This window comes from Mauremys mutica, chromosome 8 (genome assembly GCF_020497125.1).
Source record: "Mauremys mutica isolate MM-2020 ecotype Southern chromosome 8, ASM2049712v1, whole genome shotgun sequence".
In the NCBI taxonomy this organism is placed as follows: Eukaryota; Metazoa; Chordata; order Testudines; family Geoemydidae; genus Mauremys; species Mauremys mutica.
The window spans coordinates 34,724,678-34,737,378 of NC_059079.1; the positions used below are offsets into that span (position 1 = coordinate 34,724,678).

Here is a 12,701-nt window from a genome sequence, read left to right on the forward strand (position 1 = left end):
ATGTGGTCTAGGGCAGCATCTCAATCTATTCAGGGTGGTGACCCCTTATTTGAAGTCAATATTTGTCACAATCCCCCACCCCATTATATTTACAGAAAAAGTAAAATGTATCGATGCTAACAATGATCAGCCTATAAAACTAATGGGTGTGCGTGTCTTGAGACATTGACAGAATACTGGAGCTTCAAGGGTGAGGGTGTGCAGAGTGAGAATTTGCACCTCATAATCGCAATTTTTGTGTGTGACCCCCTTTGGGGTCATGACCCACTTAAGAAACGCTGGTCTAGGAGACTGGGAGTCAGGAGGACTGGGCTCTATTTCTGACTTTGCCACTAGCTTGCTGCGTGACCTTGGGGAGGTCACTTTACCTCTTTGCATCTATTGTCCCTCCCACCCTCTGTCTTGCCTGTTTAGATAATAAGCTCGTTATGGCAAGGACTTTCTAGCACAACTGAGCTCCCATCTCAGCTGGGCTTCCTGAACACTACTGTTACACAAACAGCAGGTGATCTAGTAACGGCAAATTATTATTATTCTTTTTTTTTTTTACCAGATGAAACCTAGCATACAAGATTTTTTCTAAATTACACAAAAGGGGGAAAAAGATTTTCAAGTAACAAAAAGGTGAACCGGTTTGTTGTATTTTCATAAATACAGGGAAATGTGAACAGAAATTAGTCCAAATACTTTAAAAACAAATTTAAATGACAATTTTATTTGTAAAAAGCAATGAATTTACACCAATAACTGTAAATAAAGCAGTTTTATATTACAGCTTTGTGCTAGAATACCCTACAAAATGGTCACAAAAATCTTTCGCACAAGATTGAGCAGCCACACCGACCAACTTACCCGGCATTCCTTACACTGGCTACCTAGAAAATGGCAGATTTCATTAAAAACACCTCTTGGCAAGAAAGGACCTGAGTTCTCAAATATTCATAAGTCTCCAGCTGCTGATTAGCTGGACTCTGACACTGGCCTCCTTTTGGGAGGCTTTACCATTGCATGGGGGTTAGCAGGTGATTGAACCTTTGTTGTAGTAGCTTCTAAAATGTATAACTTACTCCCACTGGATGTGCTGCAGGGTTACCAGGAGCACGAGTCAGTGCAGAATTTGGGTGGACTCTTCACTTTCTGGCAATATGGAGGATATAGAGAAATAGTTCTCCATATTTTGTCAGGAAGAAATATAACTAACGCACTTGGAGTGGAAACTGTACCTAGCATTCATCAGTTATGCTGTGGGAGCCCCATACATTTCATAGACACCATGCACTTCTTTTTTGGAAACTAGACAGCCCTGCATTGTGGATAGCTAACTAGAGGAGAGAATAGGAATGGCTTTCCCTTATTGCTGGACAAGGTTACAGTTCAGGATTTAGTACATTAGTGAGCACCCACAACTTACATGAATCTATTCTCTTGTACACAGAGTCAGCCACATTCTCACATACTGAAAGACCCTAATTTTCTCCCCTTTTGAAACACCATCTGAAGCAGCTTTGGCCAATAGGGTAAGTGGAACACAGATCAAGGGATCTCTCTTTCAGGAGGAGACTGGCCTTGCCCAGTCAGTTTTTCAGCAAGTCTAAGAGGTTCACCATTTTCAGCTATCCGCTGTGCACCTGTCAGTGAAATTGTACTTCTTTCCTCCACCATCAGTTCTATACTCTTCCCTACCTCCAAATCCATCTGTCCCCAGGTCCTGTTCCAATCTCTCCTCATCTCTAGGACTCCCCCTTTCACACCTCATGGAAGTTCCTCTGTGTTGCTTCCCCATTAGTCAACTTTTCCTAACAGCAGCAGTGGGCCTAGCAAACACAGGGACCTTTGGCCTCTGACTTTTGCATGGCTGACAATGTGAATCTGCACTGGTGCTGGGCTGGTTGATTAGTTAGAGAATGGGTCTCCTTAGGTTTTTGAGGCTGGGGAAAGCGGGGTGGAAATGGTGGTTTCCCTACAATCATCAATTCCCTAATGGGTTGATTGGGGAGTTCTCACAGAAGCCACTGTACAGTATAGTGTGCTCTCCCATGGTACCGCAACTGCCTGAGTGAGCAGCAACCAGGCTAGTCTGAGAGGGCTGAAGTTATTTTAGACAAGGAGAGCGGGCATTAATTTTTTTAAGCCATGCTGTCCCCCCACATAAACTCCTAACCACCATTCTAATAGCCCACTGCATAGAGCTAGCCTGAGGGTTTGGGGATAGAGATGATTCTTTGGAACACCCGCCCAAATGTCATGACTCATTTTATGTGAGATGTGGGTGTGGATATTTAGTACCCCACTAAGCTTCCTGCTGCAGAAATGAATGTCAGCTGAGTATTTCTTCCAGCTCTCCTGACCAGTGTTTTACATTTCCATAGCTCTTGTCTAAGGGGAGTGCTAGAAACTTCAGCTATGTTTTTAAAGGATTCTTTTTCACAAGGTCTAAAACCTCACTCAATGCTAAAAAGGAACACAATATCTTTGGTTCGGTGACCATTTGTTTTATGGTAGATACACCACCAAGCTGGCTGAGGATATTTTAAGGCTGCATAAGTGGCAATGTCTGGAAAGTATTTATATCTAGATGTGGCTGAAATTTAGAAATTAAAAAGTTTTCACAGAAATATGGCCTTTTCTTAAAACCCCCTGAAAGCTATCGACATTGTCAAAATGTGTTTCTCCATACAAGTTGTGCTTTTGAACAAAAGACTGATATTTTTGATGTTTGATGTAATAGTAACATTTAAAAAAATTTATAAAATGACCCAATTTAACCCTTTAAAACAGAGTGCAAATTGTTCTTTTTCCTTTAAGTGAAAATAATTTAATTTTTTGACCAACTCTACATCAGCAAAAGGGTTTGAAAGCAAAAACTCTGCCAGATTCAAAGTAACAGGTCATAAGTGAACACTAAAGTGACTTGGAGATAATCATTTATGCCTTCCTGAGGTGGGGTGTAGTAGAGCCCAGATTTCATGTGTTCAAAAAGAATGGAAGTGTGTGCCGGGAGCATGGCATTGGAATTGGGGGTATAAAGAGTGGTGTGATATGATCGACTAGTAATACTAAAGATCAAGCTTCAGGGAATAAAAAAGGCAGAAGAGTTAGGAGACCCACCTGGTATACTATTACACAGTTATGTACATTATGGTCATCTTGCACCTCAGAAGCATCTAGTATGGACTATTACCAGAGATGATCTATTAGACGAGACTGACCATGGATTGTAATTGCCAAACTGGTACTACAACTTAATGAAAAATAGTTTCTATTAGCATTTCAAAAGTCATTAAGATGTTTTACATAGATTAGTAAACTATTCCCAAAGCGAAAGAAAAAAAATCAGATGGGGCAGAGGAAAGATTTAATGATTACATTTAAATTTAAACACTCTATTTTGTCTACTGGAGATTTTGCAAGTAGTATTATAACCATCCTCTGACTAGCTCTATGCCATGTCCACCACTTTGCCCATAGTCTTTTCAAGAATACCTACTATTTTTGCCCACAGATCAAGCTTATTCTTTCTTGAAGTGGAACCTGTTCTCACATCTCAAGAAGAAATCTTCAACCTCCCGTAACTTGTCATTTTTGACCTGCCTACTGCTGCCAGAATCAGACAGAATTTGCTACTAGCCAGGTTCTCATATAAATTGCTCTACTGTAAGCCATGTGCTCAAATGAAAGAAATAATTCTGACCATCTCAGAACTGCCCAGAGGTGTCATAGTTTTGCAAATGCTTCCCTGGGAAATTGGAAGTTCAGCTTTGTGAATCAAACATTTCTGTTCCAGAAACTAAGTTCGGGGTATAGCCACTGACTGCAGCATCTGGGTTTTTGTTTGTTTTGTTTTCAGGAAGGGAAGTTTGATGAGACCTTTAGTTTCTTAAAGCAGGAACAAAAATGACTCCTCTTTCAAACTGAAACATGAAAGTATTTCAGTACTAAACCCTAGCAAAGACCAAGTCTGTATTTTAATAATTTAGAAGAAAGCAAAATATTACAGAAACCATGGAGTCAGCAAAATGTTAACAAGTTAATATATTTTTTAAGCAAATATAGCAGTGTACATATAAAACATTTAATACAAAGTGAAAAACCAATAGATGCACCTACTAATGCGGATATATATATATTTTTGTTATTTTCACCTATTTCACCATATGGCAAAACTATACTCTTCATTTCAGTTACATTAGGCAAGAAGTGAAACTGACCTACAGCACGGGAAAGCACTGGCTATTTTGTAACCAGGAACAACAGCACCACTGCCAGGGGTACTCACCCGAAGGTCATCTGAACTAGCTAGGCTGTGTGTATTTGATCCACTCACTAAGTTATACTACCTGTAACTGGATATGAAGTCATTTCTGGTTTTCACTACTACAGCTCAGTAAGTGCATCTTTCTGTACAAATAACATTAAAGTGACAACATTGAAAACTGGCAACAGATGAACATATTGGCATAAAATATACATATATAATACACAATTATAGGCCATGTTGGCCAGTATGTAATCTATTCAGGAGCAAAGCTTTAATTGCAAAGACTGGAAAACTGAACAGAAGCTTTACAGAGCAAAGCACAAGCTTTGGTTTATGCTTAAACAGTTGAGCATCAAACTCTCCATCTTTAGTACAAATTTATATTGAAAAAAATGGCTCCTTCCATTGCTGCACACAAGAGCAATAATTTCTTGCTATAAATAATTCATTTCACCCAGGGAATTGAAGCTCAGTGTCTTACCAAGTGCACCTTCTATAGCTCTAGCTACACTGGGAATGCATTTAATTAAATAGACCTTTATGAAAATGTACTGAATTAAAAAAATTCAACTTCATTTTTCCTTCACAGTTTCCTCCCCCACTTTTAAAATGCTGTCATGTGTATATATATATTTCCAGTATGGCACAAAAGTGGGATCCTCAATGGGGGGAGGAAAAAAAAATCTATATTGACAAGATCAGTAAATTGTATTAACATTCCAAGAAGTATTTGCTGCCCTATACAAAATGAGCTTCCCTGTGTTCTAATTCTTGCATACGTTTTGGTCTTAGTCTCTTATAGGTGGGCTTCAGGTCTACAGGATGAAGGTCCTCTGAGCTCATTTTTTGTTGATTTGCATGCTGTCCAGGAGCACCTGATACAAGTGCAGAGTTCCTTATCAGTTTCACAGTGTTATCTTGGGCAAGAACAGAGCTAGCACTGGCTGCCGCACAAGCATTAGGAACAGAACCCTCCTCATTTTGCTTGGCTTTGTTATTAGAAGGTGGTTTATAAAAAGTTCCTGGTGGTGGCTGCAAAGTTCTTGGTGGTCTGAAAGCAGCAAGAGGATGAGATTCTGGACCATTCCCTTCTGTTGTCATCCTCACAGATCTGACAGGTACAGTGCATGGCTTATTGGGAAGTATGGCATTCACTGAATTGTTACCAACGCTGTAGGATGAAGATAAGGCAGATGCACTTCCACTCTCATGTGCTCGGTTCTCTTGGGGTATATTGGTCATAATCATTGCTGTCCTTGGAGTCATATCATACTGTTTATACTGCTTGTCCCAAGTTTTCCTCAGAGTCTGTGTGTCGTAACAAGAAAGTCTGCAACAGGCATTAACAGCAGGAAGTGCCTTAGTCTCTGAAACCTCTTCAATGGTAGGACTCCTGCCAAGCTTTTCTGGACTTAAAACTGCTACATTTCCTGAGTTTCTCTCATTCAAAACACATGGAGGAAGCATTCGATCTACAGGTAAACTCACAGGACGAATAACTGGCTTTGTCCTTGGAGATCGTAACTGGACTTTGGTTATTTGGCGACTAGGTTTTATAGGTAGCAAATTATTGACTTTACAGCCATCTTCAGCTAGAGCAAGAGAGAGTTCATTGTCTTTGTCTGAAACTGGAGTCAGAGTATTGCCTAGAGGGAACACAAATGAGTTTTACTTTGTCATTTTCACTAGATAATACTTCACAGATTCAGTGCAACTTTGACCATTTGGGCTTATTAATATACCCAACTGCATATGATAGCTGAAGAAAAGGAAATACGTTTATTTCGAATTTTGTGACCTCAAAATTGAGGCAACACGTCACTGTAGAACCCATTAGTGCCTCTAAGGAGTTGGACTGCAATTCCACAAGTGTTTTTTAAACCAATCCCAACGCATTGTTACCAAGCACCTCACCACCAAAATAACAGTTGAAATAGCATTTCCTAGAAGTTGTATGTTTCCCCTTCTCCAGTCTATTGGACTCAAAGAACAAGAATTTGATAGAATCAAGTATGAAGTGCCATGGAAACTACACACACATTTTAAAAAGAGATTGCAGTGGTTGTGCAGTTCCAAGTACTCACCAACGTGCGCCACTCCCACCCCCCTGAAAGCAACAAACCCTAAATATACACTTTTTAATCTAGATGTATACTTCATGGCTTATTCAGAAGAATAAGGGATTTTGCCTCATCATGCTGGATAACACTAACTAATCCTGCTGGAGCACTGTTTCATTGTATTATTTATTAACTAATAAGCCTACTTCTTTTGAAGGTACCAAATACAAATCCAGTACAGATAAAACAAATACTGGACTACTGCATCTGATCTAAGTCATGAACACAGTCCTGGTAAAGTGTGTCTTTTTCATAATGTAAGCCACAAAAGGATGCTGCAGGGAAAAAAATTGCACAGCAAGGAGTTGCAGAGTATTGGCAAGAGTGAGCTTTGAGCATCCCACACTTCTCTACTCAAGCTTGGATAATACACACATGGAATCTGGAGAGGGGTGATGGACTGCTCCAGGCCTGGGCTTTAATTGGCCAAATTTGTGGTGGGGCACTTAGTTTTGCCTGACTCTTCTCCCAGGAAGTGGGGCTGCAGACAGCCTAACCTAGATTTAGGCAGATGTTCCAAGAGGTATTGCCCAAGGAGACATTTAACTTCTCTAGACAACAACTGAAAGTATATTTTCTGCTGCAGTGCCATCCTCTCCTCCACTGCTCCCAAATTTTAATTTAGGTATTTGCTACTGTAAAAAGAGCTGTGTGTTGCCAGCAGTAGGCAAATAGTTGTTATTATACCTATGTACAAATGTATTATTGTTTTTTGCACAAAAACTATCTAGCACAAGGCAGACCTGCAAAAATGTTCTTTGGAAAACGGTTATGTAATTAAAGCAGCTAACCTGGCGCTTTTGGAGTAAGAATATTAATATCCAGAACTGTGGTAGCTGGGGGTTCTGATGGAGAATTCCTCTTGCCAAAGTCCTCCTCTTTAGTTCCAGTGAGTGGCAGTGAGATACGTTCTAGGGAAGAACAGAAAAGCAGCTGTCAAACGCATCTTTGCTCCTGGGCCCCACTCCCTTTGCTGAAATCACCTATATAAATACAACAATCCAAAGACTGCAACAGCCTATTCAAATTTAGCCTAACATACTAAAGAATTGTTGCCTTTTTTTTTTTTATATAAACACCCACACCAGGTATATGGCTCCATGAATACAGGCTTCTTCAGGGTCCCCTGAAGCATTTAGTCCTTCCTTCCTCTAACAAACATGAAGGGTACATCAGAACAGTGAATGCCAAGTAGCTTTGGGAGTTTAGCAGACTTTTCCCTTGTTTGCACTTAATTCATCTTCACAGAGTAAAAAGATGTATTTCATCCTAATGTATTTATGATCGGTATTAGTTCACATGGAATATACTGCCAAGATTCACAAAGAGCCACTAACCAGTCACAGATGCATCTGATCTCTCTCTTGTGTTCTTGCTGTCATCTAGTTGCTCAAATGATGAAGCAGTTTCTGAAGCTTTACTCTCACTTGGAATTAGCAGGATGCCCTGTCAACAGAAATCACATCAGAAGTGAATGAAAATTTAAGAAAAATATATATCTCAGGACTAAAATGTTAAGAGATTTCAGCGTGATGTATGCAACATTCAAAAGTGCAGCTCAATTCCACCCCCTTCAACATGATAGCAATTCTAGTTTCACAACAGTTACTCACTTCCTTTACAGCAATAAATGACTTCCTTTGCTGCTGTGGCTCGCTCTCTCCTGTTGATGAAGCAGTTTTAAATGGAGCAGCATTTTCTTCAGACTGAATTGCAGTTGAGAGTGGCTGCAGCAAAACATCAAAGATCTTTTCATAGTAAGTTATGAGCAGCTCTACCACCCGAGCTTGATATGGATAGTCCACAAGCGAAGAGAGTGAAACTGCGGCATCTGTCTGTCGTGGCCTGATTAGAGTTGGGCCAAATATTATGCCAAGATTGCTAGCTGACATTTTATTTTCATCAGATTGTTCAGTCACTCTGTATAAAAGAAAATGTGTCAGGTTATACAGGGTTTTTACTTCTTTGGAAATAATACTACAGATATTGTATTGTTCAACAACTATGCTGAAAAGAACTACAAAGCCCACCCATAGGCTGGGAGCTCTTACCTACAACCGGGAAGGCAGTATTCAGCATGGAAGCACATTTCCAATTCAACTTAGGAAAAGTACATTAGAAGTGACTTGTGCCAGATACCATTAATCAGGATGTGGGAGATGACATCCAACACATTATTATACTTTTATACTTTGTTTTAGCTTTGCAGTTCACCTTTAAGATGTCAATCAGTGTCATTCTGGTCACACAGTACTGTACACTCCTATTGATGAATAAATACATTAAACTTAACGGTGGCCTTAAGTGTATATGTAACTTCTTAAAAATTTTGCAAAGGCCAAACTTTTCAGCAGTGGGTGCCTCTATAAATTTGACCTGATTCTCAAGGGTACTGAGCACCCTTGGCTCCTGTTTATTTCAGTGATATTTGTGGGTGCTCAGCAGCTCTGATAAATCAGTCGCTAAGTCAGACTTTTCCCTTGGTTATCATGAAGCTGTAGCCAGAGAGCTCTACGCACAACTGTCATCTAACAGCATGTACCAGTTTAACAATCAGCCCTACCATGTAACCTAACTTTATATCAGCCTTACCATAGGAGCCTTGACCTGATGCTGAGGATGGAAAAGCAAAGTTGGAAAATGGTTGTTAAAATGTACAAGGTAGTTCTGCAAAGTTCGGGGTTTGTTTTTTTTAAATATGCATTAAAAAAAACAATAGATCCTGATTCACCCACTGTATCCAGTCCAAGTTCCCATGTAGTGAAGTGGTAGCTTCAGGGAGTCAGTTGTGGCTCCATGATTCAGAGCCACCTGACCCCTGTGCTCATAGAGAATTGGTGTAGTGGAGCTCTGCTCCACCATGCCCCCTCCTCAGAATGCATTATATGCTGGGGGTGGGAAGAGACAATGGAGTCACCTCCAACTGCTATATACAGGCAAAGAGTTTCTCTGCACAGAGAGAATTCTCCACTGACCATCTCCAGCTGCTCTAAGGCTTACAGGATGCAAAGTGGCTCCTAGTCGTTTAAAATTATATAAATTTTGCAACTCTGCATCATCACTTGATGTTAACCTGACTCTCCTTTCTTCTCCTCCACACTCCCCACAGTTCACCTCCATGCTCTAGCTGGATTCTGTGGTAGCTAGGACCTTGCAGAACCGTGTAGAATGACAGAACAGGAGGTGGTTGGTCATAGCTCCAGGGAACCAAAAAATGAAGATGCGTAGGTTTAGTGTTCCTGATATGTTGAATGCCCAAACAGCAGTATTGGTAAGGAAGCAGCTTTCAGCATATCAGGTTAGGAAAAGAAAAAACCCATTGTCGTCTGACAACAGGGATGGGACAAGCAAATGCTGGTCTCAAACAAAATATAAATGTATGTCTTGCCTGCTGGTCAAGACACCAACCTGCCTCTGAAGTGCCTGAATGTAATGACTGACTGGCCCATCCAAATGCAGACCTGCCTCTTTCCAGAGAAACACTAGCAATTCAGAAGAAATGGAAGATCTATCTTTTTTGCCAGTCACTTTGCCAAAATTTCTTCTCTGGCAACAGCAAACGGCTACATACATAAACCTTCTGTTTGAGGTGCAGCATGGGGTACAATTTCTATTTGGGAGGAAAAAAAATAATCAGGAGGCTGGTTCTCATTTTCAGGCAATACATCCTGAAAGTCTAGATTCAGGTCAGAGCAGTGGTTTATCCTTAAGGAACACAAACTAATTTTGAAAATGAATGGATCTACATTTACAAATGAAACTCTGCAATACTCAGGACAGACATCCAAAACTGTGGGCACATTACCTTAATTTTTTTTTTTCTTAGCCTGCAGTATATAACACTGCTTATTTTTCAAAACAACATTTGCAGGTTACCTTTAAGGTCCGTCTCTCACCTATGAAGATGTCCTATAAGGTATTGAAGAGTGTTATAGTTTGGTATAGGCAGCTGTTTGAGGAGATCTTTCATTTTGATGATTATTCTGTTCAGTTCAATACAAACTGACTGTCTTTTCTTTGATCTGGGGCTAGTCTGTTTCATGTCCAGTTCCTCATTAACATTCTGACTCTCTTTCGCAAGTCCAATGAATTCGTTGTAAAGCCGAAACAAAATCAAAGGTTCTGGAAGCTAAGGGAATAAGAATATGTTAGAAATATATTCATGTCTACATTTTACCTCGTCTATTTCCTTCCTGTCTACTACCAACTGCTGTCTAGTCTAGAGCCTTTCCTTTCCTGGAAGAGATTTTTAATCATTGCTCTTAAAATTCACACCACAACTTAGCAAAGAGAGGCCTGGATTAAAAAACAAACATTCCTCTCAAAATACCATGGCATTGTGCTAGTAAATAACAGCCTCAAATAATGAATGTTCATGGTAAAGAGGCACATATTACATCAACGGTGACTGTTATGGAGTAGCATATTATTGTAATACTGCACATGCGTGCAGACACACACACAATGTGTGTATATAAACACTATGGGCAGGTCTACACTACGGGGGAAAATTGATATAAGATACGCAACTTCAGCTACATGAATAACGTAGCTGAAGTCGAAGTATCTTATATCGAATTACTTACCGTCCTCATGGCGCGGGATCGATGTCCGCAGCTCCCCATGTTGACTCCGCTACCGCCGTTCGCGTTGGTGGAGTTACGGAGTCGACATGAGCGCGTTCGGGGATCGATATATCGCGTCTAGATGAGACGCGATATATCGATCCCCGAGAAATCGATTGCTACACGCCAATACGGCGGGTAGTGAAGACGTACCCTGAGACACAGCATGAGCATGACAGAATCAAAGGCACTGAAGTAGTATATGTTGTGTTATATTATACTAAATATTGCTGCTAAATTTGGTCCATAATTGTTACAAAAACAATTTTAACATAGCTTTCTAACATTTCTATTGTTTTTGTTCTTTTCAAAATTCCAATGAAAATGTTCTCCAATTAAATATTCCCTTGCTGTGCATTGCAATAGTTCATGAGAATCTGAAGAGAGTCTCAAAAGGACAGCAGCATAAAAAAGATTAAGTGACTTGGACTATTTTCATTGCTCACACTCAGATAACACAAAATAGCAAAATTGAACAGATCTTTTAAAAATCAGTTTTAATCACCAGCAGTGTTAACAACAGAATTTAACTCAGGGTCTCTAAACAATGTTATAGCACTTTCTTTGAACTCTCACTAACATGCGGGGTACTGGAAGTCTCAACTACCATCGGTACCTTTAAGAATGTACTACTCTTCCTTCTGCCACCTATCCTCATTTAAAATTTGGACAGGCTTCCTCTCACAATTTTATCACTGCATCTAAAAACTAACACTGATACCTCGTCCATCTTCTGAATAAACACTGTAACTGTGAGGTGGTTCATTGGTAGGATACACCATTTGCCAAGGACCAAGCTGAGAAGGCAAACTAGTTTTACCTGTGATCCCACACAGATTTGAAGCAAAGTCTCCAGATATGAAAGGTTGGAACATTAACCCATTATTTCAACTGGCCTCACAAAATATAGCACTTCTGGGGGATTACTGTACTTCTTGGGTGGCTAAAGTCACTCTGCCTCACAATACACCTCAGGCATGTAATAATCCCCCAGAAATCCATAGCCAGTCAGATTTTACAGCCTAATTGTACTGAAATTAACTTTAACGCCACAAAGAATGCACTTCAAGGTAAAAATGTTTTCCTAGACCTTGAAAGTGTCTTAATTACAGGTTTCCAGCACTTGTGTGTGTGTGTTTTCAGCACATAAGAATCATTCTTAACAGCCAGGCCTAGCTAGAACTGCACTGAAAGGATTAGACACATGAGAAGTAATAAGACAGCAGGTAGTCATGTTACTTATTTTTCAGATTTTCTTTTGAAGTGATTGTAATTAAAATTCAGTCTTCCTATAGTGCCACAAGAAACCCTAATTTTAATGCACAGAGATTTTGACTAATGTGTTAAAGTAGCAGTAAAAGGCTAAAGTGGCATTTTCAAAAGCACCTAAGAAACTCAATGAGCACAAATCCCATTGGAAGCCATTGGGACTTGTGTTCCCAAGTCACCTTTAAAGCTTTAAGATGGAATTCTTCCCCAAAGAAAATGGTCTAATCATGCTGTATTGACCATTTTATGGAACATGACACATTTATAGGCGTTTAATCCCAATTTTTTGGTCAGACCTTTAATAAATGTGGCTACCACTTAAAAAAGAGCTGGAGTGTGCTTTCACATGAACTTTCATGAATGTCAAAAAGGTGCATCATGCCCCCAAATTAATTTTAAAACTGAACCTCACTAGAAAGTGGCTACCGG

The 12,701-nt window shown here is 39.9% G+C and overlaps 1 protein-coding gene across 2 annotated transcripts in view; it reads right to left on the reverse strand.

Moving 5' to 3' along the window:
- Positions 1-1,116: 1,116 nt before the first annotated feature.
- ARHGAP29 (Rho GTPase activating protein 29) overlaps positions 1,117-12,701 on the reverse strand; it is an 86,493-nt gene continuing 74,908 nt past the window's right edge. For both annotated transcript variants that reach the window (XM_045027213.1, XM_045027212.1), the window contains exons 20-24: positions 10,275-10,507; positions 7,992-8,298; positions 7,716-7,824; positions 7,170-7,289; positions 1,117-5,904 (exon numbers count right to left, since the gene is read on the reverse strand). In XM_045027213.1, the coding sequence (XP_044883148.1) occupies positions 4,997-5,904; positions 7,170-7,289; positions 7,716-7,824; positions 7,992-8,298; positions 10,275-10,507 (1,677 nt within the window). In that variant the 3' untranslated portion in view covers positions 1,117-4,996. The remainder of the gene's footprint in view (positions 5,905-7,169; positions 7,290-7,715; positions 7,825-7,991; positions 8,299-10,274; positions 10,508-12,701) is intronic.